The sequence below is a fragment of the Anthonomus grandis genome, chromosome 18 (genome assembly GCF_022605725.1).
Source record: "Anthonomus grandis grandis chromosome 18, icAntGran1.3, whole genome shotgun sequence".
Taxonomy (NCBI): Eukaryota; Metazoa; Arthropoda; class Insecta; order Coleoptera; family Curculionidae; genus Anthonomus; species Anthonomus grandis.
Window position 1 is genome coordinate 10,454,913 of NC_065563.1, and position 26,973 is coordinate 10,481,885.

Here is a 26,973-nt window from a genome sequence, read left to right on the forward strand (position 1 = left end):
AACGATCCAGACATTTCCAAAAGTATGTGCTGTATTCGATCTCTAACAAGTATTTTTTTTACCTATTACCAACTAGAACAAGTTATTTTATAAACGTAGATTAGCGACCTATAACTTCACTATTTACAATATTAAATCTAAAGAGTGTCATTGTTTTTTATGGCATGAGGGTTTGAGTAAGCAGGGTCTTCAAGTGAAATTTCTACTTGCTTGTATATCTACCCTAACGAACTTGACCAAAAAGGCATAAAAAATGTTTCTTTGTTTTCTGATGGCTGTAGCGGCCAGAACAAAATTTCCATTGAAGCATCTATGTTATTACATATGGTGAGCTCATCAGAAAACATAGAAACCATTTCACTGTGATTTTTTGAGCCATATCATGGTCAGAGTGAGGGTGATTAGAGCTGTCAAAAAATTTGAAGATTCTTTCAGTAAGAAAAGACGATGACGGAAATCCTATCGACTGGAAAATTATTCGCGTAATAATGTTGAAAAAAGAAACCATTGACAAAATTTATTTTAAAAGCAATCACCTACAAATTGATTATCAATGTATCACACTAAAACGCACTGCTATGCAAGCTAAATTTGCTCCACCCCGCTTAAATCATCCCTCTGGGCCCAAAATTTCCTCTGAAAAGTTTAACGACTTAATGAGCTTGTGCACTACCTCAACGCCAGTGATAAAACTACCCGAGCATGTAAGGTTTTACAAGGAATAACTACACTAACAAACATTTATTATTAAAAGTTTAAGTCAATACTAACTTGTAAGATTTGTTGTTGTTTTTTTTTATTTTAGAATTCTTTTTTTCAGTTTAGATCTATGATCTTTATTCACTCAAAGAAAAAAAAAATGTTTCCATTAACTCCCATATGTATATTATACTTTTTCTGGCGTAAAATTACTCTTGTCATTGTCATTGTCATTTATTAATAAAACAAACTTGAAGACTTAGGGGCGTATCTTTTTTGAAGGGGGTTTTTAACCCTTTCTGAAAAACCCAAGTACTATTCCTTTTAAACCATGAATCTACATACTTTAGTACTATTTTTTATAAGTCAAACATTTTCAACTTTCCATTTTTTTTATTTTAATAATTATTCACAAAACATATTATTTTTATAAAAAGTGGCTTAACTCAAAATGCATAATTTTGATATACGCCCCTATGTCTTTACAGTGACGTTGTGTATATAGTTTTATTTCCAATTTGAAATTGGTGATATGTAGTACACCAATGTTAACTTATTATTGCAATTGCCATCGAAATTAACAAAAAACGTTGGATTCCCTGTCATTTTTCTCTTCCGTTCCGCTTTTTATCACCATGGGGATCTACCATTAGCTTCTGTGACGCGATTTTGACAGATGACGCCCTTGACACCCATAGATATGTGGCATTTTTCATATGTAGCAACCACAAACTTAATAAATATACCTGGATGACCACTACTAGGTGGCCGCCATTTTCGGTGATTGTGCCTTTCGATGTTGGTCACTCTGACAAATTTCAGGTGTGCCAATTGTAGGGAAATAAAATAATTAAAGTTTTTGGGGGTTATGTTTAAAAAAACAAAATAAGAAGTTACATTTAGTTTAAGAATAGATGCGATAAGGTAGTTGCGTTTTTTTGTTTGCGATTTATGAAAGAAAGTAACAGGTACAACCATCTATAAAAATCAAAATATAGATGATTTTATGAGGGTCTGTAATTAGTAAAGGTATATGTAGTAAAAATAAACAACACAGACAGATGCAGACCAAGCGTGTCGTTGACAAATCGCCAAAAACTAGACAATCCGCTATACTCATACGTCAACGTCGTCAACTTCATTAGCGCTATTTAATATATTTTTAGTTGGCAACACTGGAAATGTTCAGAATGACCAACATCAAAAGGACACAACCGCTATAAAAATGGCGGCCACCAGGCAGTGGTCATTTTTGGGTATGGGGGCCATATGCATTAACAGGCCAGGGATGTTTATTAAGTTCATGGAAGCAACTAACTCTTCACCGATGACAGTCAGTCATATTTGTAACTTCCAACGTCCATTAAAAAGAATCTTTACGTGACTCAATTTCCGGTATCTCAATAGAAGATCTCAAGAACGTTCGTGCGTCTCCGTATTGTAATTAGAGTGAATTAAGAGATAAACGACTCCTAGTAACTCATAAGTTGTTATCGGAAGCCCCATCTAACGGATTCCCACTCAAGATACCGATCGGAAAAATTAATTAAATGTCCCCGATTGACGTACGGAATGGCTTAAATTGATTTCGGGCCGTTAATACGACCGGCGAAGTGATCAATTTCGGGGTCGAAATGATAATTGGATGTCTTACAAGGTGTTTGAATGAATTATGAAGTGGTTTCTGAAACAAAAAAATAATAGAGGAGACGACGATGTTTTTCTTGTAGCACGTAATATCATCTCATCTCTTTTTCATGCACCGTGCAATATCATATTTCAAAAATGGTTTTCGCATGGTTTTTATGACTTTTCGGTCGCCGTTCAAGTGCTGTCGTCGCTCTGTGTGGTCCACTCTCTGTCTCCGTTCTTTTTTTATTTATTTTAGGTTTTATAATGAACTTATACACTGTGTGCAAAACTGTCAGTCAAATGAGTCAGAGGAGTGTTTTTTTAGTGTCACGTTTTTGGATGTTTCGCTCCTCGCTGACGTGCTGGAAAATTATTTCTTTTGATATAGTGACGCCCCCTATAGACGAGGAACGTCGTTTTATACCGATCGTCCAGGATTTAAGGTAGTGGATACAGATTGACAATATCATTTATCTATAGGTGTCACAATTTTCAGCTGTCAAAGGCACGTCGCGGTACTTGACAGTTTTTATATGTTGTTGACGGTTGACTTAACTTTTACTAGTAAGTGTCAATATATTCTTATATTTCTTGATTTTTTGTTGACGTGTTGACTTGATGGTTTTTTTGAGGCGCTTATTCGCCTCCCGTTTGATGCATAGTAAATTTATCACTCTATTTATGATCCATGCGCCATAAGGTTGACAAGAGCAAGACCGTTGTAAAAACCAAGACGCAATAGTCTTTACCTCAGACAAATTTGCACAGTGGCAATGTAACAGACAACAAAATGATTCAAAAATCTAAGGTCTTTTCAAACAACAGATTAATTTTAGATTAAATTTAGCACCACTATGAGCCTAGTTTGTCCAAATTGCAGAACATAGGAGGAATCGACCTATGTATAACATGTGTGGAAAAGCAATTTTAATTTATTTTAAAATGATTGTCCGTGATGTGTAAGACTGAGATAGAGACTGTAAGCAAAGAACTTAATTTCATCTCGTTTGTCCATGAACTATATGACCGAGATCGGCGATCAGGCTGAAAAACATCAGTATGTGTAGCCCTATTTTCGTATTTTTCTATCTTTTCTATGTATTTGAAATTCATTATAATTTTATTCCAGGCACTTTTAAATAATTTTTCAATAAAATTAATTTAAGTCCCTCTTTTATTATTTTTGCCCGGACTAATATAATTAAATGGGCGGAGCACTCTTATATGTTCTGTCTCGCTCCGTTACGCGGCGCACATCAGCTGTTTCTTTCTAGGCGGCGCATTAGTCCGGTCGAAAATATCGAAAACTTGTACTTTTGGTTAGAAAACACAAAAAATGCTTTTTAATTTTTTTCTCGGCAAAATATGTGAAATATTTTTTATTTTATATTTAAGGGAAGCATCGATTGCAAACATAACAAACCCAAAATTTCCCATAAACTTTGAGAAAAGGTACTCTATTGGTTAACTCAGTAATTTCTATCACTGTATGATAAATAAAACCAAAATTTCTCCACCCATCATGATTAATGGAAATAACAAGAATATGGTTCCATAATCCTTGAAAATTGTTTAAAATTCTCGCAAAAAAATTACCTCTATTACCTGTAATCAAATAAAGACTAAGACTTCAAACGCTTGGAACAATTTGAAGGCCTAAAATCCGTCGTCTGGAACTGTCCTTGTAGTGCCTGCAAAAGATATCTGGAAAAGGCTTGAAAAACAGACAAAAGATAAAAAAAATCTTTTCTGGAATTCTCTGATCTGGATTTCTCTGGGATAAATATTGCTCGAAAAACTGCATAAGCAAAATAAATTTTCTTATTCTGGAAATGACTTCAATTACCTAGAAAATTACAAAAAAATAAACGTTTCAACTATTTTTTAACATATCGATTTTTAACCCATAAAGCTTTACACTATAATAGTCACAATTTGATGAAGAGAGAGAGAGAGAGAGAGAGACAATAATTTAACATAACCAATGCAAATCCTTGCCCCACCTCCTCTCACCCATCCCCCATGACGTACACCGCTAAGCACTCAAACGCACCATTACGGACCTCCGAATCCAAAACTAATCATTACAAAATGCGTCCATAAAAGCGTTTTGATCCCGTCCGTTATAACGGGAATACGGGATTCAGGTGTTATATGGACCCTGCCGACTTATTAATGCCGAATTTATGGTCCTTCGAGCCGTCAAAGGGTTCTAAAATATTAAAATTAGACCGCAAAGGTCTTCCTCTTTTTCGCCCCCTCAACCGAAACAGGATCGTTAATTTGTCAAACATGGCATATTTCATATTTATAAACGAGGAAACGACGTTCTTCAACCCCCCCATATAGCACCACCATCTGTTCACTATAACTCACCGAATCGGTTATTTTTAGGTGAGGCAGGCACGTGCAAAAATTACGCTTTTTCCCCCCCCTCGCCACTAACCCATGATTTAAATGTAAAAAACATCCACTTTTGGCCTGTTCTACATTTAATAAGGGGATGACAGGGATGTTATTAAGACCCATAAAACGGGTGTTTCCGGTAGGTGGGACCGCCACTCCTGACCAGGTGTCCATAAGGTTCTTTTTTTTTCGGTTTATTTAGCCCTTCAGTAGGGCGAGATCCTATTTTAAATATTTCAATGGAAAAATTTACATAATTGTAATTTTTAATGTTAGGTGAGGCCCTGGGGGACTCTCAATAAAGTTTTCTTTACTTATATTGACCCTTATTATTATTTGAATTTATTTCCTATTGATGGATTATTCTCGCCCAGGAAGCTATCAATGCTAACATGTGACATTTTAAATATAGGGGCTTTTTGGTGCAGAAACAATAACACACAGAATTTTTGGAAAAGCATTTGACTGTATCAAGGTTTTTTTAGTCAAAGGAAACTCAATAATTCCTAAACGATTGTATTAACAAGGTAACTTGTAAAGACCCTTTTGGTATAGAAAGTCATGAATTTTCACATAAAACTGAAATCAATAAAATCGGTACATGAGTTTTCCAGATTTAACTGCATCAAGATTTTTTCAATCCATGGAAAAATTATTTAATAGCTCTAAAACGATTGTATTTACGAGAAAATTTGTATTAATCTTTTAAGTGAAGGCACTCATTAGCTTTCATATAAAGTTAAAATCAATAAAATCGGTACATGTGTTTTCAAGATATTTGGATTCTTGTAAAGCATTCGACTGTATCAAGATTTTTTTAATCCATGGAAAAACTCCTTAACATTTCCAGAACCGTTGTATTTATGAGGAAACTTATTAGTAATTACCTATTTGTTAAAGAAATTCGTCAGCTTTTATATGAAAATAAACTTAATAAAATCGGTACATGAGTTTTTGAGATATTGGATTTTTATAAAGCATTTAACATGAAAAACTCCTTAATAACTCCTAAACGATTCTATCTGCAAGAAAACTTGTAAATACATTTTTGATAAAGAAAGTCATGAGCTTTTATATAAAACTAAAATCAATAAAATCGGAACATGAATTTTCAAGATATTTAGATGTTTGTAAAGCCTTTGATAGTATCAAGATTTTTCCAAATCATGGAAAAACTCCCCTATAACTCATAAAAGATTGAATTTACAAAAAACATCTTAATAACTTTTTAATAAAGGAATTTATCGGCTTTTAAACGAACCTAAAATCGATCAAATCGGTATATGAGTTTCCAAGATATTTGGACTTTTCCAAGGCTGTTGCTTGTATCAAGATTTTTTTCAATTTATAGAAATACTCCTTCATACCTCCTAAACAAATGTATCTACAAAAAAACTTGTAGGTACATTTTTGATAAAGAAACTCATCAGCTTTAATACGAAACCAAAATCAATAAAATTGGAACATGCATTTTCAAGATATGTAGATGTTTGTAAAGCCTTTGATAATATCAAGATTTTTTCAAATCATGAAAAAACTTCTCAATAACTCCTAAAAGATTAAATTTACAAAAAACTTTTTGGTAAAGAAACTCATCAGCTTTCATACGAACCTAAAATCGATCAAATCGGTATATGAGTTTCCAAGATATTTGGACTTTTCCAAAGCTGTTGATTATATCAAGATTTTTTTAATTCATAGAAAAACTCCCTTATAACTTCTAAACCAATGCATCTACAAGAAAACTTGTAGGTACATTTTTCATAAAGAAACTCACCTGCTTTTTTACGAAACTACAATCAATAAAATCGGAACATGAATTTTCAAGATATTTAGATGTTTGTAAAGCCTTTGATAGTATCAAGATTTTTCCAAACCATGGAAAAACTCCCCTATAACTCCTAAAAGGTTGAATTTACAAAAAAACATCTCGGAAACTTTTTGGTAAAGAAACTCATCAGCTTTGATACGAACCTAAAATCGATCAAATCGGTATATGAGCTTCTAAGATATTTGGATTTTTCCAAAGCTGTTGATTGTATCAAGATTTTTTTAATTCATAGAAAAACTCCCTTATAACTCCTAAACCAATGCAAGAAAACTTGTAAGTACATATTTCATAAAGAAACTCACCCGCTTTTTTACGAAACTACCATCAATAAAATCGGAACATGAATTTTCAAGATATTTGGATGTTTGTAAAGCCTTTGATAGTATCAAGATTTTTTCAAATCATGGAAAAACTCCCCCATAACTCCTAAAAGGTTGAATATACAAAAAAACATCTCGGAAACTTTTTGGTAAAGAAACTCATCAGCTTTAATACGAACCTAAAATCGATCAAATCGGTATATGAGCTTCTAAGAAAACAACTTACAAGAAAACTTGTAAGTACATTTTTGATAAAGAAACTCACCAGCTTTTATATGAAACCAAAATCAATAAAATTGGAACATGCATTTTTAAGATATGTTGAACTTTTTGGTAAGAAAACTCATCAGCTTTCATACGAACCTAAAATCGATCAAATCGGTATATGAATTTCCAAGATATTTGGACTTGTATCAATATTTTTTCTATATTTGATGATTCTATATTTTAATTGTTGCGATGCACTTCTTGTACTATGCTTTGAAGGTTATTATAGTAATCCCCCATTGTCCTCATCCCCAAATGGGCCGCCCACAATCATTTCCGAAAATTTCGCTAAATCACATTAGGTAATTGCAGGGGGCTACGGGACTGCTGCGGTATCCGAAAACAAACCCGAATTAACACATAGATCACGAAGTGCTCAGATAATTCATTAATTAAGGGTTGTATGTGTGCTGCGGGGCGAGAGGGAGAGGGTAGGTGGATATCCAAGTTCAATGCCGAAGAGAATGCCCCGAGGGGTGGTGCGGAATGCGTATATGTAAGCCGTGGTATGTCTTTGTGTGCTCTCATTGAGGTTTATAGGGGATTTGTGTGCCTGAGGGTTGATTTGTAGGGTTGTAGGAGAGAGAAATTGCAACAAATACCTTGGGAGGTGAAAGAAAATGCCAATACCGTATAAGAAGCACTATATTCCCATCTAGTAGGAAAAAAATAATTTAAATAAGACGCCTGCCGTCGCTAACAACTTGTTATTTGACATGTATAGATTTGTGTTTGCAGTTTGAAGGTCAATACCGTTCGTGGTCATAAATTGAGTGTTTATTTCAAGAAATAAGGACAGAATGGCGGGTATTTACCATATTTTATTGTATTAGGTATTGTTTTATGTTATATCATGGGTACAAGTGATTTTATATATTTTTAATTGGTTGCTTTGAATAAAATTAACGTGGTGTCAATTGATACCACAAAGCAATCAATGCCTAATATTTTCGATGTTTGGCGGTGTGTTTATGTAATTTGTGGGTGTATTTTTTTATTTTTGAATAACTTAATTGTTTTTCTGGGTTGGTATTTACCCTGAAAGGGCCTCTGATAGTGATAGTTCTTATAGCGACGAACACCTCATACCCCTTTCAGATTTGCAGAAAAAACTCAGTTTAGATAAATTTGTTTGGAAAAAAGTTGCAACCAACTACACGGCACCCCAACAATTTACCAAGGATTCTGGACCTTGCAATATATCAGATGACATTGGGCTCCCTGTTGAGGTATTTTTGTGTCTGTTTCCTGTACGCAACACAAGCAAGCGCACGTTCCGGAAAACTTACACCCACGAATTCTACGGAAATGAAGATACTTTTTGCGATAAATATACTCCAGGGAATAAAGCGTCTACCCTCATATCAGGACTTCTGGTCGATGCAGATTGAGCTTCGGGATAACTATATTTCAAGTCTTATACCCAGAACAAGATTTGATTGGTTGTTAGGAAACGTTCATTTGAATGATAACCTAATGCAGCCCCAACGAGAAGATCCCCGATACGATAAGTCCAGCCTATTCTATAGATTCTATCAGAAAATTATTCGAAATAATATAAACCAATGAAAAACGTTTTAACGACGAATCAATTATTAAATTTAAAGGAAGATCCCTGCGCCAGTATATGCCAAATAAACCGATCAGGCGTGGATATAAGGTGTGGGTTAGAGCATCGGATAGTGGATATGTAGATCATTTTCAAATTTATACGGGAAAAATTAAAGAAGATGAAGAAAAACATTTGGGTGCCAGGGTGGTAACTGACCTTTCAAGATCATTAGTGAATGGTAATCATTTTGTCTATTTTGATAACTATTTTACCTCTTTAGTGCTTTTGTGTGTGATAAATACGTGACGTGATACGAACGTGATAGTTTTCGTTTGTCTTAGCAACTTTTGTATAAACCATATTTTTTCCAGATTCCTAGATTCTTGGTACAAAGTTAAAATATAATTTTTCCCAAATTTTAATGGGTACATACCCCTATAATATACATATTTTATAGCCAAAAACATTAAAGAAAAATTCTGGCTTTCCTATTAAAAATGAGTGCTTTTGTCATTTTTTTTGATATCCTGCAAACTAAAATATTCTTATTAAGTCGACATTTCTAAATTTTTCCTTTTCATTTTTGGCCAGAAACCAAAAAATTGAAATAACTTCTTTAATATTCGTTTTTTTTTAATCTGTAAATCAGTTGTTACCTTAAGTTTAAAAAGTACATCTATTGTAAAAATTGGAAAAAAAAACTAAAAATTGCCTATATAGTTTGAGGAAATGACCTGTTTGTGTTTATAAGTTTTTTTAGATTTTATCCCACTGTTTGAGGAGCAAAATCAAAATTTCTTTACAGGAAGATAGTTCGATTAAAAATTTTCTTTTCATGGCTCCCCTGTAGGAAATGGTGAATTTTGTCACCATTAGACTTTTTTGATTGCCTTATGAGTGTATTTTATAATGTAAAATTACATGTTTGACAAAAATAAAATCATAAATATGAATGCCTGGACATAATATGTAATTTTCTATTAAAACAAAATTAAATTTACATCTCAGCTTAGGGTTAAAATTTATATATGGGCCAGAAAACCCAGTTTTCAGTGTACAGATATGTAAAAATTACAAAACATTCTCTCCATTTTGTTCATAAAACGCAACGTAATTGTCCATAAAACGAATGTAGCAATATATGTAAGTTAATTTTTTTACAACATAAACTTACATTTCAGCGCAATTGGTCTACTGTTCATTTATTTGCATAATTGGCAAATCTTCTACATGATTTGCTCTGTAAAAATTACTCTTACACAAGCCAAAGCCTGGACCTATGTCTTAACTTTTGAGCTATAGACAATATTTGCAAAGAATTTTATACTGAATATCACTCTCATATAAACAGACTTGACAGTAAATTCACTTAAATGCGTCTGAACCTTAAACAACAACAACGACGTTATACAAGAAAATACTCTTTTGAACATTTCGTACTTTGAAGCGAGTCTTTACCTTAAAAAAAACCATCTCACGTATATAACCAGGAGAGAAAGACAAAGATAACCAGTAGTCCATAAAGTACCACCCGTAGCGCCTCAAGAGGAGTTCTTCTATCGTAGGCAGACAATACAATGGAGCCTCATTATTTTAAAATTAATTACACTCATGTAAATTACCAACAGGATGTTATTCTTCGTAAAAAAAAAATTCATAACTTCCATAATTAACTTCCCAACCAGGGGCCGTAGAAAAGATAAAATTCTTAATTTTTCCTTCCCTAGTGCGGGAAAAAGAGGGAGAAATGTCCATAATAAAAAGTAAATTAATAGCATTAAAAAAGGCAATAAAAGTACGAGGTGGGCATTACTTTTACGGGTTTTAAATTACAGCGTCCTTTACACCTTCTCCTCGTATATTTATTTCAGGGTCAGTTTTAATAATTATATTAGTCTATAATTTTTTTTTTTGGGAATATTATTATGGGTGCCTTAAGAGTCCGTTTGATTGCCGCATTTTTACACGAAGATCTAATAATAAACTCCTCCGTTCGCACTACATCAATTTCCAAAACCAATACAGGCATTAAACGATCCTTAAACTCGGTTTATTATTGTTTCAATAAGCAAGTTGAGATCCTCTTAATGAGTTAAATATGCCATGATTGACGTTTGTCTCCGGTTAAACTGTATCAAAGAGCCCGACGTAACCGGCGATACTGTTGTGTGTATTCGAGCGTTAAAATACGAAGTGCTCTTAATGTCCTTTTTTTTATTTTTGTTAATTTTGCTCTTTAATTGGGTTTTTATGGCGGAAAATGCCATTTTCTGGAACGTATGTAAATAAAAACAAATTTTAAGTAAATTTACGTTTTTTTTAGAAAATGCGTTAGTAAATATTGTTTTAAGTACGCTGTTTTAAATAAAAATAAAATATTTCAGTTTTTTACATGTGAAAAAACCTTTTAATTTAATTTCTCATTAAGGCCAATGTAAACTTATAAATAAGATTAAATTGTTTATAATATTACTTTACATATATGCCAAACAATATTATTCCTAACATAATGCTTTATTGTAATATTATTTATATTATTGAATACGTAAAAAAAAAAAGATTGTGTAAAAGTTATGCAACAATATCTTGTATGTAAAATGTAAAACCCTGGACTTAAAAAAATCTCCATTATTACAAATATAGATTTACTAAAGAGACTATTCTTTTTACAAAGTAAATTTACATACTTTATAAAAATTCCAATATTCCTCAATAAAATTTTAAGTTTTCTTATTTAAGTAAATATACTTTTTTTTAGTGGAAAATTGAGATGTAAGTAAAGGCTTTCATGTGTATAAAAGCCTGTTAAGTAAATAAATTTACAGTAAAATATTTTATTGTTATTTATCTCAATATAATGAAAATAGGACTTTTTCACTTATTTACATTGTAAAAATGAACTCTCATATAAAAATGTCCATTCGTTTAACTGGAAAATTACGTCATAAGTCAAGGCATAAACATGTAAAAAATCCATCATGTAACGTTTACATAGGCAATTTCTTACATAACTCACTACTTGTACAGTAAAATATTTAGTGTTTATGACAGTATAGTGAAAATGGGATAATTTTGAATATAAATATAAAATTGCACTGTAAAAATCTACATTCATATTTAAATTTACAACCATTTTACAAAAAAATTACGTCATAAGTCAAGGATTTCACGTGTAAAATATTTATCATGTAGTCTTTACTTAGTAAATTTTTTATATAACTATACATTCAAATATTTATTTTTTATGAGAGTACACTGAAATTAGAACCTTATGTAAAATTACACTATCGTATATAATAAATTCTTACATTATTTAAATTTACATTATTTAAATTTATATTACAAACATAAAGAATTCTATGTACATTTACAATCTTTTTTAAAAAGAACTAATAACAAGAATTTCACATGTAAAATTTTTTTTTTATTGTAATTTTAACATAAACCGATTTTCCGACTTGTATGTGAATTTAAATATGTTATAAAAACCGTACTCTTATATGTAAATTTACGTTTGTTTTCAAATAAAAATTACATAATAAGTCAATTAATTTGATAAAATAATTTTTTTAAATAGCTCATCACTTAAATAAATGTACATTGTAAAAAAATACTCTCATAAGAGAATTTACATTTATTTTGATGGAAAATTACGTCATAATTTAGCTGACTTTTTACATTGCTAGTTACGTGAATAGATTTACAGTAAAATATTTAATTTGATTTAGAGTTTTATTACATTGAATTATTTGAATATAGCTAATTAAATAGGCGTATATAATATAGCTAAGTTTACGGTAATATAGTACCTGAAAAATAGAACTTTGTGACATATTGGTAAATTTACATTGTACAAATAATTTCTTTTTATTGTTATATAAAGTTACATTCGTTGCAGTAGAAAATTACAACAAAAGGACTCGCTTTTACATGTAAAAAAAAATTTGGAATGTTACTTTTACAAACATTTTACATACAGATTTTTTTATATAGCTAATAAAGTAAATTACCTTTATATTCATTTTAAAGAAAAATTACGCCATAAGTCAAGGCATTAACATGTAAAAAATCCACCATGTAACCTTTACATAGGCAATTTCTTACATAAATCACTACTTGTACAGTAAAATATTTAGTGTTTATGACAGTATAGTGAAAATGGGATAATTTTGAATATAAATATAAAATTGCACTGTAAAAATCTACATTCATATTTAAATTTACAACCCTTTTACAAGAAAATTACGTCATAAGTCAAGGATTTCACATGTTAAAAATCCACCATGTAATCTTTACATAGGCAATTTCTTACATAACTCACCACTTGTACAGTAAAATATTTAGTGTTTATGACAGTACACTGAAAATAGGATAATTTTGAATATAGATATAAAATTGCACTGTAAAAATCTACATTCATATATTTACAACCATTTTACAAAAAAATTACGTCATAAGTCAAGGATTTCACGTGTAAAATATTTATCATGTAGTCTTTACTTAGTAAATTTTTTATATAACTATACATTCAAATATTTATTTTTTATGAGAGTACACTGAAATTAGAATCTTATGTAAAATTACACTATCGTATATAATAAATTCTTACATACTTGTACATTATTTAAATTTATATTACAAACATAAAAAATTCTATGTACATTTACAATCTTTTTAAAAAAGAACTAATAACAAGAATTTCACATGTAAAAATTTTTTTTTATTGTAATTTTAACATAAACCGATTTTCCGACTTGTATGTGAATTTAAATATGTTATAAAAACCGTACTCTTATATGTAAATTTACGTTTGTTTTCAAATAAAAATTACATAATAAGTCAACTAATTTGATAAAATAATTTTTTTAAATAGCTCATCACTTAAATAAATGTACATTGTAAAAAAATTCTCGCATAAGAGAATTTACAATCGTTTTGATGAAAAATTACGTCATAATTCAGCTGAGTTTTTACATTGCTAGTTACGTGAATAGATTTACAGTAAAATATTTCATTTGATTTAGAATTTTTTTACATTGAATTATTTGAATATGATTAAATAGGCGTATATAATATAGCTAAGTTTACAGTAATATAGTACCTGAAAAATAGAATTGTGACATATTGGTAAATTTACATTGTACAATTAATTTCTTTTTATTGTTATATAAAGTTACATTTGTTGTAGTAGAAAATTACAACAAAAGGACTCGCTTTTACATGTAAAAAAAAATGTGGAATGTTACTTTTACAAAAATTTTACATACAGATTTTTTTATATAGCTAATAAAGTAAATTACCTTTATATTCATTTTAAAGAAAAATTACGCCATAAGTCAAGGCATTAACATGTAAAAAATTCACCATGTAACCTTTACATAGGCAATTTCTTACATAAATCACTACTTGTACAGTAAAATATTTAGTGTTTATGACAGTATAGTGAAAACAGGATAATTTTAAATATATAGATATAAAATTGCACTGTAAAAATCTACATTCATATTTACAACCATGTTACAAAAAAATTACGCCATAAGTGAAGGATTTCACATGTAAAAAATCTATCAAGTAAAATTTATTTAGTCAATTTTTTATATGAGAGTATACTGAAATTAAAATCTTATAGCATATATGTAAAATTACACTTTCATATGTAAAAAAATCTATTTTTTTCTAACTATGTAATTTTATAGCAATACATAGTGATTTATACTATATTCAAAGAAGCTGATAATATAAATGGGTGGCAATATTGTTGTGACAGGTATAGAGCAAGAGTTTTGACAGGTATCCAAAATAAATTATGTCTGACAAATATACGTAAATAACTGCATTATGAATATTAATATATAGAAAATCTGGTTTTCTGGTAAAAAAATTTAACTAATAAGAGGAAAAAAAATTAAGAGGAAATTTACGTCATAAAAACTACATTAAAGTTAAGACCTCCATATGTATGTGACCTTATAGTGAAAATAGGGTTTTGTGGCTTATATGTAAATTTGCGTTGTAAAAATACACACTTCTATGTAAATTCAAGTTTGGTTTAAATGACCAAAATTTTTACAGATTAAATAAATTTAAAGAAGAACATTTCAATTTATTTATGACAGTGCAGTGTTAATAGGATCCTTTAGAGAATATAAATATTTGCTCAAAGTAAATTTACATTCGTTTTACTGGAAAATTACGTCATAAGTTAGGACATTCACATGTAAAAAAAGTCTGATTTTTTTTGCTGATTTTGCACTTAAAGTGGAAAATAAGGGCGTTTGAAACATATGTAAATTTATATTGTAAAAAAAAAACACTTTCTTGAGTAAAGTTACAGTAGCTTTCGTAGAAAATTATTTTTCAATATGTAAATAAATTACAGGAAAATATTTAAAAAAAAAATTAATTTACAAAAGTTTTAGTAAAAAATTTAATCATAAGGCAGTCAAACGTAAAAAGTGTCAAATTTTATTTTATTTCCAGTTTTTTTTCTATATAGCTAATTAAATTCAGTACTTTCAAAATGGGATTTTGTATTATATATGTAAATTTACGTTTAGATTTTTTATTCATTCCGTCAATGTTTTCACATGTCAAAGAATTTTCATCTAATTTTTATGTAACTTATATTTTACATAGTCGATAACGTAAATAAATTTACAGTAAGATGTGCTAATTTACTAATGACATTGCAGTGAAAATAGGACTTTTTGACTAAACATGTAAATTTACATTTACATTTGTTGTAGTCAGAAATTACGTCATAAGTTTAGGCACTTACATGCAAAGACAGTTGATAGAGTCTGAGATATTGAACTTCAAAGTGAGTGGTCACCTTAGAGGTCAAATTTAATTTTTGGTCATGACTACCTTAAAATCCATATATTTCTAAAAAATTTACTTAAACTGTTTTAAACTATTAACGTTATATATCAAGAATATTCTCCTGAATATTGTGTTTTTATCTCGTAAAAATCGCCCGACAAGTTTCCAAGATCTTGGACTTCAAAGTGAGCGGTCACCTTGAAGACCAAATTTCATTATTGAACATGACTGCCTTAAAACCTCAATATTAAAAAAATTGTTGGTTGCACCATTTTAAACTATAAACACTTTTTTTAAAGAACACTTTTTTGAATATTTTGCTTCTTAGTTTATCAAAATCGTCCAATAAGTTTTTGAGATACTTCACGTCAAAGTGAGTGGTCACCTTAAAATTCATACATCTCCCTAAGACACCACTAAGTAAAAATCTAGGTAACTCTTAAACTATTGCTCTAAATGCTTTAAATCATAATGCTTTTAACCTGACCATAGAATATTTGCATAAATTCTTTAGATATTGAGCCTCGAAGTGTGTGGACGTTACCCATAGGCTCGTCCAAATTCTTAACCTGCAAGAATATTTGCAATTTTTCTTAATAAAATCAAAAAAACCCTGTTATATTCGGTGCAGTCTGCTCCTGCCCCAGATTTCCATAATCTAATTGAACCTAATGACATTTCCATGTTCCGCATAGTTACCCTAATATCTTTTTAAATATCACTGCATTGCCGGCCCATGCCAGCCAGAATAGGCCAGATGGCAGATAAATCTGGATAGTGAGGGCCGAACTATAGTTGCCAAAAAATTGAAAAATCCGACTCGAAGGACCATGTATTTTTTTTTATTCAATTGAACAGCTGCATGACCTTTTCCTTGCTACCTGATATCGAAAATTTACACAAAAACGACACATTTTTGCCCCGTATTTGTATTGATGCTACCGCATTGAAAAAAAAACCCAATTGTCACCCCGACGACTGTAAATCATACCCCCTGACAGGCATTATACAATGGCGACACCTTTTGACTTCATTGTACTGTTAAAATGTCTTGGAGTGTATCTTTTGCCGTGTGTTAAGGTGTAAGTAGGTCGTATTTGTTGTAAATGATAAATTTTGGTGAATAGTTGTACCTAAAGAGGCTGATATTTTTTAATTTTTGCTTAAATTGGTTTGAGGAATGACTATAATATGTAAAAAATACTATTTTTAATATTATGCTTTTGGATTTATTAAAATAGCTCAATTAGTTTGTGAGATATAGGACTTTGAAGCGAGTGGTCCACTTAGAGATCAGATTTTGCTAGCGGACACCATCACCTAAAAGTAGGACACATTACTTCTAAAGAATATTCTTCTAAATATTATGCTTTTTATTTTATGACAATAGCCCAATAGGTTTACGAGGTACAGGACTTTAAAGTGAGTGGTCACTTTAGAGATCAGACTTTGCTCTCGGACACTACCACCTAAATAGTCGAATACTACCAACAAATTTGCTTGGACTCTTCTAAATTATAAGTATTATTTATAAAGAATATTCTACTGAATATGACGCTTTTTATTTTATGAAAATAGTTCAATAAGTTTGGGAGATATAGGACTTTCAAGTGAGCGGTCACGTTGGAGGTCAGACTTTTCTCTTGGAAAACATCACTTAAAAATCCGGATATTTCCAACACATTTGCTTGGACTGTTTTAACATATATATATTATTTGTAAACAATATTCTGCTGAATAATATGCTGCTTGTTTTATGAGAATAGTTCAATAAGGTCGTGAGTTATAGGGCTTTAAAGTCAGCCATTACCTTGAAAAATAGACGTCATTCTTGAATAAGTGTTACATTAAAATATTGACATTTATTAGCCTATTATGTCAACAGGTATGTAAAAACTGCATAACAGATTTTTAAAAAAATACATATGAGTACCTCGATTTATAATGTTCCACTAAAACAAATGTAATTTTACATATGCCAGAAGACTAGCAAATTATATAAAAAATGGAGTTTGTTACATAGACAATCCTTTACTTATTACGTATGTTTTTAGTAAAGCCAATGTTAATTTACTTATAAGAGTGTATTTTTAAATACATACGTTACAAAAACATTAATATTACGCAAAAAATCCATCGTTGTAACAAAATTACCAAAAAAAATTAAAGATTTTTTTTTACATGTTCCTTTACAAAAAGAATGTAAAATTACCTGTGAGAATGTGCGATTTTAGTTTAGGATTGTAAATATATATAAAAATATTCTATTTACTATTTCTTATGTAAAAGCCCTGTAAAAATTACATACGATTATTTTACATGAGAAAAAATCCACCTATACAGTGATTTTTATAAGAAGTAATGTGAATTTTCATATGGGATTTCTTACCTAGTTAATTTACATATTCCATAGAATCTTTATTAAAAAATTAAGTTCATAGATAAATTTTTCTTTTTATCTTTGAAAGCCTTGACTGATATTATAATTTTTTATAAAAACTAATGTAAATTTACTTATAAGAGTGTAGTACTTTACTGTATATATATTGATTTACATAAGTCAATATGTAAAAAAGTGGCTTCATAAAAGTACATGAGACTCTTTTATATGTATAGGCGTGGAATACGTTACGATGTAATTTTCCACTAAAATAAATGTAAATTTAAATATTACAATGTATTTTTTACATTTTAAGTTAATAAATGGGGTAGTAAATATCATTGTATGCCATAAGTATGCTGTCATAAATAAAAATAAAATTCCAAGGAAGTACATTTATTTATGTAATAGTGTAAAATTTATATGCCTGATTTTTTATATTTATTATGAGAAAGACTCGGCTCATAATTTAATTTTCCGTTAAAGGAAATGTAAATTTACATTTGAGAGTGAATCTTTACAAAATAGATTTTTATATATGCCAAAAAATCCTATTTGCAAAATAGTATTTTATTGTAAACTTTATTTGCATAGTTGAATATGTAAAAAATTGGTTATTATAAAGTTACAAGTTGCATTCTTTTATATTGCAAAGCATTTACTTTATATTTTAATTTGTCACTAAAAACGAATGTAAACTTACTTATCAGAGTATATTTTATTGCAATGTAAATTTACATATATCCTAGAAAATCCCTTTTCTAGTGTACAAAGTATACTATTATCAATAAATTACAAATTCTACTGTGCTTTTTTTACATAAATAAAGATGTACAAAAATTGGTTATATGAAAGTTACGTAACGATTTTTTTAAATATAAAAGCCTGAACTTAAATAAAAATGTTTAATTGAATTGAATTGAATTCAAATTGAAATTGTCGAAAACATAAAATAAGAAACATAATATTCAGAAGAATATTCTGGACAAATAATGTTTATAACTCACTATAGTCCAAACAATTTCTTTGGAAATATACGAAAGCTGACCACTCACTTTAAAGTATAATATATCAAAAACTTATTGGGAGATTGTCACTAAAGAAATAGATGATATTTAGAAGAATATTGTTTAAAAATTATACTTAAGCCTCAAATCAGTTTCATTAAAAATTTTGAAAATATCGGGCTTTGTGTGCGGTCATGTCTAAAAATAAGGTCTGATTTTTAAATTAACCACTTACTTCAAAGTCCAATAACTTGAAATTTTATTAGGATATTCTGATGAAATAAAAAGCATAATATACACGAATTTATTCTTTTCAACTACAAATTAATGTATTTCATTCGCCTTCTGTACAAATAAACATATAAGTAGGTTACTCCCGTCTAAACCACTTAAGATAATGATATTCCAAGTTCATGATGCCATAAGGCGAACGAATGTAAAAATATACAGGAAAATATTGGCAAGGTTGAATGTGCCTGTCTGTCAACGTATGGAGATTAAATTGTTATTCTGTGGTGTCAATCAACCAAGACACATGCGTTAATTGATACTAATTAAATTAGAGATATATACAGGGGGGCTATTTTCAATATAAAGTTAACGATTCTAACTTGGGCGATAGACGTCTAAACGTTAATGCGCTAGATAAACAAATATCTTATCTTACCGAGTAAATGTTTAAAGATTTCCGATGGAAATTTAACGTTTATGAATTTGTCGCTTTGTAAAACGTTTTTCGCTCGGATTTCCAAATAAATATTTACATTGCGGTAATTTTTTTTTTACGATTTTCGGGACGACGGTTTGTTTAAATAATGGCAGATGGTGTGCGGAGTAAAAGGCGAGATAAAAGGAGAAACAAATGGGAAATTACTCTCTCAAAGGTGGTCTGGGTCAAATTAAGTTGTTGGCGGTGATTTAGGTCTGAAGTGGGACCGTTTGTTTTTTTTAATTGTGTCTTAAGGCATTTTGCAGCAGCCTTAACTCCGTCCTTTTTTTCTTCACCCAAAAAGGATTATTATATTAAAGGGAAGTGGAAGGAACTGCCTTATATTAGCGTTCAATTAAAAGGTTCAGGCTTTCAAAATTTTTGTAGAGAATATTTTACTGGATATTTCGGTTTTTGTTTTATAAAAATCGCGTAATTAGTTTTTGAGATATTCGGCTTTGTGTGGTGAGTGGTACTTTTGTTCTTAGAAACCACCGTTAAAAAAATTAGATATTTTCAAAAATATCAATGCAATTGATTTAAACCTTAAACATTATTATTTTAATTTTTTTTTCATACTACTCGATATTGGACTTCAAATTAAGTAATTACCTTAAAGACCAAACTTCATTATACGTCACTATATTTAAACCTCAATAATACCTACTACTTATCAAGAATATTCTCCTGAATAAGATGTTTTTTATTTCACAAGAATCGTCCAATAATATTCTGAAATATTGGACTTTAAAGTAAGAGGTCACCGTAAAGATCAAATTTAATTTTTGGACACGACTACCTTAGAATCCAGATTTTTTCAAAACTTTTTTTCGCACTATTTTGAACTATGACTTTTATTTCTAAAGAATATTATTCTAAATAATGTGCTTTTTATTTCATGAGAATAGTCCAATAAGTTTCCAAGATATTGAAGTTCAAAGTGAGTGCTCCCCATAAAGACCATACTTCATTCTTGCACATGACTACTTTAAAATTCCAATACTTTTAAAAGAATTGTTTCGATTATAGTGAATTATTTGCTAAATATTCTCCTGAATAATATGTTTTTTATTTAATGAGAATCGTCTAATAATATTCTGAGATATTGGACTTCAAAGTGAGTGGTCACCTTAAAAATCCAACTTCATTCTTGGACATAACTCATTTAAAATCGAGATATTTTCAAAAAATGTTCCTGAATTATCTTACACCATGACAACTATTTTTAAAGAATATACTCTTGAATAAGAAGGATATTGTTTCACAATAATAGTTCAATAATTTTTCGAGATATTGGACCCCAAAGTGAGATTAAAGATTAAGCTTTGTTCTTGGAGATGGCTCCCTTAAAATCCAGATATTTCCAAAACATTTTCTTGGACTATTTTGAACTATGACTATTATTTTTAAGAAATATTCTTTTGGAGAATATTCTTTTTGTTTCATGAGAATAGTCACTTTAAAGAACAAACTTCGTTCTTGAGCGTGACTGTCTTATAATCCAGATATTTTCAAACAAATTACTTAAATTATTTTAAAATTTGCCTTTATTTTTAAAAAAGACTCTCCTGATTATTATGTTTTTTATTTAAAGCAAATCGCTCAATAGATTCTCAAGATATTGGTCTTCAAAGTGAGTAGTCACTTTAAAGACCAAATTTTAATATTGGATTTGACTACGTTAAAAACCGTATATTTCTAAAAATTTTGCTTAAACGTTTTTAAGTTATTAACATTATTTATTAAGAATATTCTTTTAAATATTATGTTTTTTATTTCATGTAAATTGTCCAATAAGTTGCCGAGATATTGGACTCTAAAATGAGTGATCACCTGGAAAGATCAAACTTCATTCTTGAATATGACTACCTTAAATTCCCAAACTTTACGCAAAAATTAGCTTAAAGTGTTTTGAAATGTGAATATTATTTGTAAAGAATGTTCTGCTGAATATTATGTTTTTTATTTCATGAGAATATACTTTTTTTGTTTAATGAGAATAGTCCAATAAATTTTCGAGGTATTAAATTTTAGAGCGAAGGGTCACCTTAAATAAATGACTTCCTTAAAATCCAAAGATTTTTAACATTTTGAACTTTGACTATTATTGATAAGGAATATTCTCCTGAATATTATGCTTTTCGTTTTAATAAAATAGCCCTATTGGTTGCTGAGATATTTGGGTTTTAAGTGAGTGGTAACTTTAATATTTTTTTTTTTTTTGGAAACCCTTATTCAAAAAACCGAATATTTGCAAAATGTTTGTTAACGTAATTATTACGGAATATGCTACTGAATATTTTATTTTTTACTTCATGCGAATCGGCCAATGGGTTTCCGCGTTATTAGAAGTGAGTGGCGACCTTAAAAACCAAACTTCATTCTTAGACGTCACCACTACCTTTAAACCTCAATATTTCCAAAATTATTGTATGGATTATTTTACACTGTAAACAAGTTTGTAATAAACATTTTCGTGAATATTATTCTTTTTGTTTCATGAGAATAGTCCAATAAGTTTTCGAGGTATTGGACGTCATAGTGAGTAGTCACCTTAAAGAACGAACTTCATTCTTGGACTTCCTGAAAATCCAGATATATCCAATTGATCTATGACTATTATTGATGAAGTATATTCTTCTGAATATTATGATTTTTGTTTCATAAAAATAACTCTATTGGCCATTGAGATATTTGGCTTTCAAGTGGTTGGTAACTTGAAAAATTGGACGTTGCTCTTAGAAACCACCATCAAAAAAACCGAATATTTCCAAAATTTAAAAAAAAAATAAATTTCAGTTTCCAACATGATTTATAAAAAATATTCTTTTGAATTTATTTTGTGCTAATTAAATTTCGAGATATTACACTTTACCACTCCCTTGGTCACTTAAAGATCAAACTTCGTTCTTGGACATGACTCCCTTAAAATCTAGATATTTCCAAACATTATATATGTTTTGATATTTTTTCTTTCACAACAACATAGTGAGGTTCTCAAAGATGGATTTGAGGGTAAAAACGTTGTTCTGTGTTAAAAATTTCGGGAGTTAGAGAGATTTAAGTTGGGGCAATAATTTTTCTAACAAATTTTCACTTTTCTTGGGAATATTTTCATGAAAAATTAAAATTTTTAAAAGGGTTTTAGGAAAAGAAAATGCACCTTTTACTGAAAAATTTAATAGGAAAACGATTTTTGTACCTCTAGAACTTCCTGAGTTAGAGCCAATTTTGTCCACCAGGGTCCAAGACCCATTCAATTTGATGTTTTCGAAACTCGTATTGTCACATTAAAATTTTTAGTCATTAGCAGACATTTTTGGTCATAACTTAGGAACTACTTGGAATATTTTTCTAATTTTTTTACACCAACATAGTGGGTTTCCTGAGGATGGATTTAAGAGTAAAAAAGTTTTTCTGGGTTAAAAATTTTAGAACTTACGGGACTTTTGGTTGGTTCATCAATTTTTTAACAAATGTTCACTTTCCTCGGGTAAATTTTTATGAATAATCAACATATTTTCAAAAGGGTTTTAGATAAATAAAATGCACTTCTTACTGAAAAATTTAATAGGAAAACGATTTTTGTACCTCCAGAACTTCCTGAGTTAGAGCCAATTTTGTCCACCAGGGTCCAAGACCCATTCAATTTGACGTTTTCGAAACTCGTATTGTCACATTAAAATTTTTAGTCATTAGCAGACATTTTTGGTCATAACTTAGGAACCACTTGGAATATTTTTCTAATTTTTTTACACCAACATAGTGGGTTTACTGAGGATGGATTTAAGAGTAAAAACGATTTTCTGGGATAAAAATTTTAGGACTTACGGGACTTTTGGTTGGTTCATCAATTTTTTAACAAATGTTCACTTTCCTCGGGTAAATTTTTATGAATAATCAACATATTTTCAAAAGGGTTTTAGATAAAGAAAATGCACTTCTAACTGAAAAATTTAATAGGAAATCGATTTTTGTACCTCTAGAACTTCCTGAGTTAGAGCCAATTTTGTCCACCAGGGTCCAAGACCCATTCAATTTGACGTTTTCGAAACTCGTATTGTCACATTAAAATTTTTAGTCATTAGCAGACATTTTTGGTCATAACTTAGGAACCACTTGGAATATTTTCATAATTCTTTTACATCAATATAGTGGGCTTACTGAGGATGGATTTGAGGTTAAAAAAGTTTTTCTGGGTTAAAAATTTTTTATAATATTTATAAAAATGTTAGTCATTTCATCTAATATGTCCTTACAAGCATTAAAATAATTCCAATTAATTAAAAAGTAGGTAGTCTTGCTTTAATTGTTTACAATTTATGGACTTACTCTTTAGTGTTTTTATTATATGTATAGTTTCTCTTCTAGGATATTAATATTAATATCAGCTTATCACCTCAAACAAGCAGTTCAGATAAATAATGAAGCAAGTCTGTATTAAAAACATCTATATCTGTAGATGTATATAAATATAAAAAAAAATAATCAATTTATTGGGCGCCAAAAGGTACTAATCACACATTATTTTTATCCTGAACCCACCTGTAATTATCCGGGTATATCCATGAAAAAAGAAGAACCATAAGAACCACCCCATCTCGCCGATATAAATGCGCACCCTTTTCAGTACAATATACGCACAAAAACGCTCATTATTTCAACCACAAAAGCCCCTAAATCGTTCACTTATTTAGCCACATTTTTTCGTTTGAATCAATCGCGTAATAATATCGTGACAATTCGCGACGATCTTCCGTTAGACGTACCACAAGGGCCGATCCGCGTAAGTCGACTGAAATCGGTTCCGTTGTCGAGATGTTGGGATCCCCGAATGATTTTCCACGCTAGGAAAAAGAGGGTGGAGGGGACAGAGGGTGGCGGTGCGAGGAAGGGGCGGGGAGGGGGACGGCGGGCGCCGCCGCCGAATTTCGGAGCGACGTCGACTTGGGCCGTCGCGGCGCTTTTTCGATTCGAGCGGCGCCGCCGCCGCCGCCGGTCGATGGACGTCGGGGGATGCAGCAACAACATTTTCGACGGGATGTCGAGGCTGATGATCATGATAATGATGCGATTTTTGTCTCTTATTATTATAGTTTTATGTTGCATCAGGCGAGATCTGGTTTCGCTTGTTATTGTTTGTGGCTCTCAATAGTTTTAATGCATCTCCATCATCCCTATAAGTTCTTAGCCAGATTGCTCAGACTATGAAGATACCAGTAAATTTTTAAAAAATGTGTCTTTCGTGTCCAATTAAGTTATGCACTTAATAAGGTTTTTATGATGCCAACGTTGTCACGGGTAATAATACCGAATTTCCATGGAATAAACAAGGTTGTGGTAAGCATTCAGATGCATACTATGGATAAATGTCGTCTTACGCTACGCTACTTACATTTTCTTCTTTTTAGAAATAAATATTTTTTGAGTGTAGTGTCTTCATAGTAGACAAGGTAGCTTAAAGCACATACCCGGGAAATCGTTAACCTACAAGACCGAAAGAACCTAAACGAAGATTTGTTACATTTTCAACAAGATGAAGCACCACCCCACTATATTCGTCTAGTAAGGCAATTTTGACACGACACGTTTTCAGATCAGTGGATTGGGAGAAAAGGTTCAATGGAATGGCCGGCGAGATCACCAGATTTAACTCCCCGCGACTTTTTTTTCTGGGCTCACTTAAAAACGTACATTTCAGGTACAATTTGCATGATTTTAAATAATTTTTTTATTGGCACAGACGCCTATAATTAGAATTAAAATATGAAAAGATCCATTTATGTCTATTTAAGTTATGCATGCCAGGTACATTTTGCATGATTATTAATTGAAATTTCTGTTAAAAAGAAATAATTCCTGAATAAACAAATAAGAAAATATCAAACGTGGTTTTTTAAGTCGTACATACCACTTTAGTCTTCATTATCCCAAATGTTTTCAATGGGACTAAGATCTGGTGAAGTTGCTGGCCATGGAATTGCTGTCACTTGGTGGTCTTTCACCCTATACTCAATAGGCAAAAATATGGTATTCATTACCCTGCTGTATATAAAACATAAACCGTTTCAAGAAAAATTCATTTAAAATATCACAATACTTGCCACCATTATTTTAGTGGGAAATTTGAACAGTAGCATTTGCTATTTACAGGAATTTGAGATGGTTTGCACCAATCTGCTAAAAATGTCTTGAAAACGTTGATCACAGCTTCATTCTTCGTTGTTTTTGTAAAGGTGTAATTGCTTTACTTGACATGTAGCCTTATCCTTTTAGTGCCATAAGGACATTTTCTAGAAAGACATTTATTTTTCGTTGTTTTCTAAGCTTGCAGTCAATCTTTAGTCAATTGCACTAGTTTTTTTGATATTTTGACCCTTTTTTGATGTTTCTATTTGCGACATTATTTCACCAAACTCACGTATTGTGGCCATGCTATTTTATGATCCATAGCTCACTATCGGCACATTACTTTTCACCCCATCCATATCCATATTACCCAGAAGAAAATTTTAAAGAATGTGCCAATCGTATCCAATTAAGTTATGCATCTAATTATAGTTCCATGACATCAAAGTTATCTATCGCAAATGATAATATTGAATTTCCATGGAGTGAACGAGGTTATGGTATGCATCCAGGCGTTTTAATAAGGCAAATGGATCGGATCGGTTAACTGGATGAGACGTGCCGAAGACAGATTGCGGCCCAGGGATTGATATTCGTGATTTAATTGTACCGCGTTGTTTCTTAAGGGAAAATCTGGAAAAAATTCATCGATCTTTAACGTTTAATTTTCTACTAATCCCAGACGTTTCGATTAAAATGCCTTTTGGGATTTAAATTTCCTACCCTTGCCTATTATAATACATTGTAACGTCTAATGTAAGCTGTGTCTATAAATGAAGAACATGCCTTTCTATGTAAAGGGTTAGAGCTACCACATATATCAAGTAACAAACGTATTATTTGATTTACAAATGAGAGGTTATCCAGAAGTTTTATATTTTGTTTATCATTTTATTGAGTGTCAATTCTTTCAAAAAAAATGAGGTTAAATTAAATTTTCCTTATCCAAAAATCAAAGACTTTTTTTTTATAGTGTCTAGGACAAGTGGAAAACAGAAGTAATAAATATTTTTAGAAGGAAAGATTATGGAAAACTGTTATTATGAAAAAATATCTCTTTAAAAAAAAACATACAAATATAATTTGTCATCACAGTTAAACCATAAAGAGTCTTAAATAAACATCTCTCAGGCAGCATCGAGTCAATGGCAATTAAACCGGGGAAACTTTGAAGTTTCCACCGACAACTGCGGCCGACCACATTCCCATCATTTGCCTA

General features: G+C 30.5%; 1 protein-coding gene across 2 annotated transcripts in view; it reads right to left on the bottom strand.

The window, feature by feature from the left end:
- LOC126747001 (roundabout homolog 2-like) overlaps positions 1-24,424 on the bottom strand; it is a 456,442-nt gene extending 432,018 nt beyond the window's left edge. For both annotated transcript variants that reach the window (XR_007664063.1, XM_050455468.1), the window contains exon 1: positions 24,171-24,424. Coding sequence is in view for 1 of the 2 variants with exons in the window: in XM_050455468.1 (XP_050311425.1) it covers positions 24,171-24,225 (55 nt within the window). In the remaining variant the exon portion in view is untranslated. The remainder of the gene's footprint in view (positions 1-24,170) is intronic.
- Between the last annotated feature and the right edge of the window lie 2,549 nt (positions 24,425-26,973).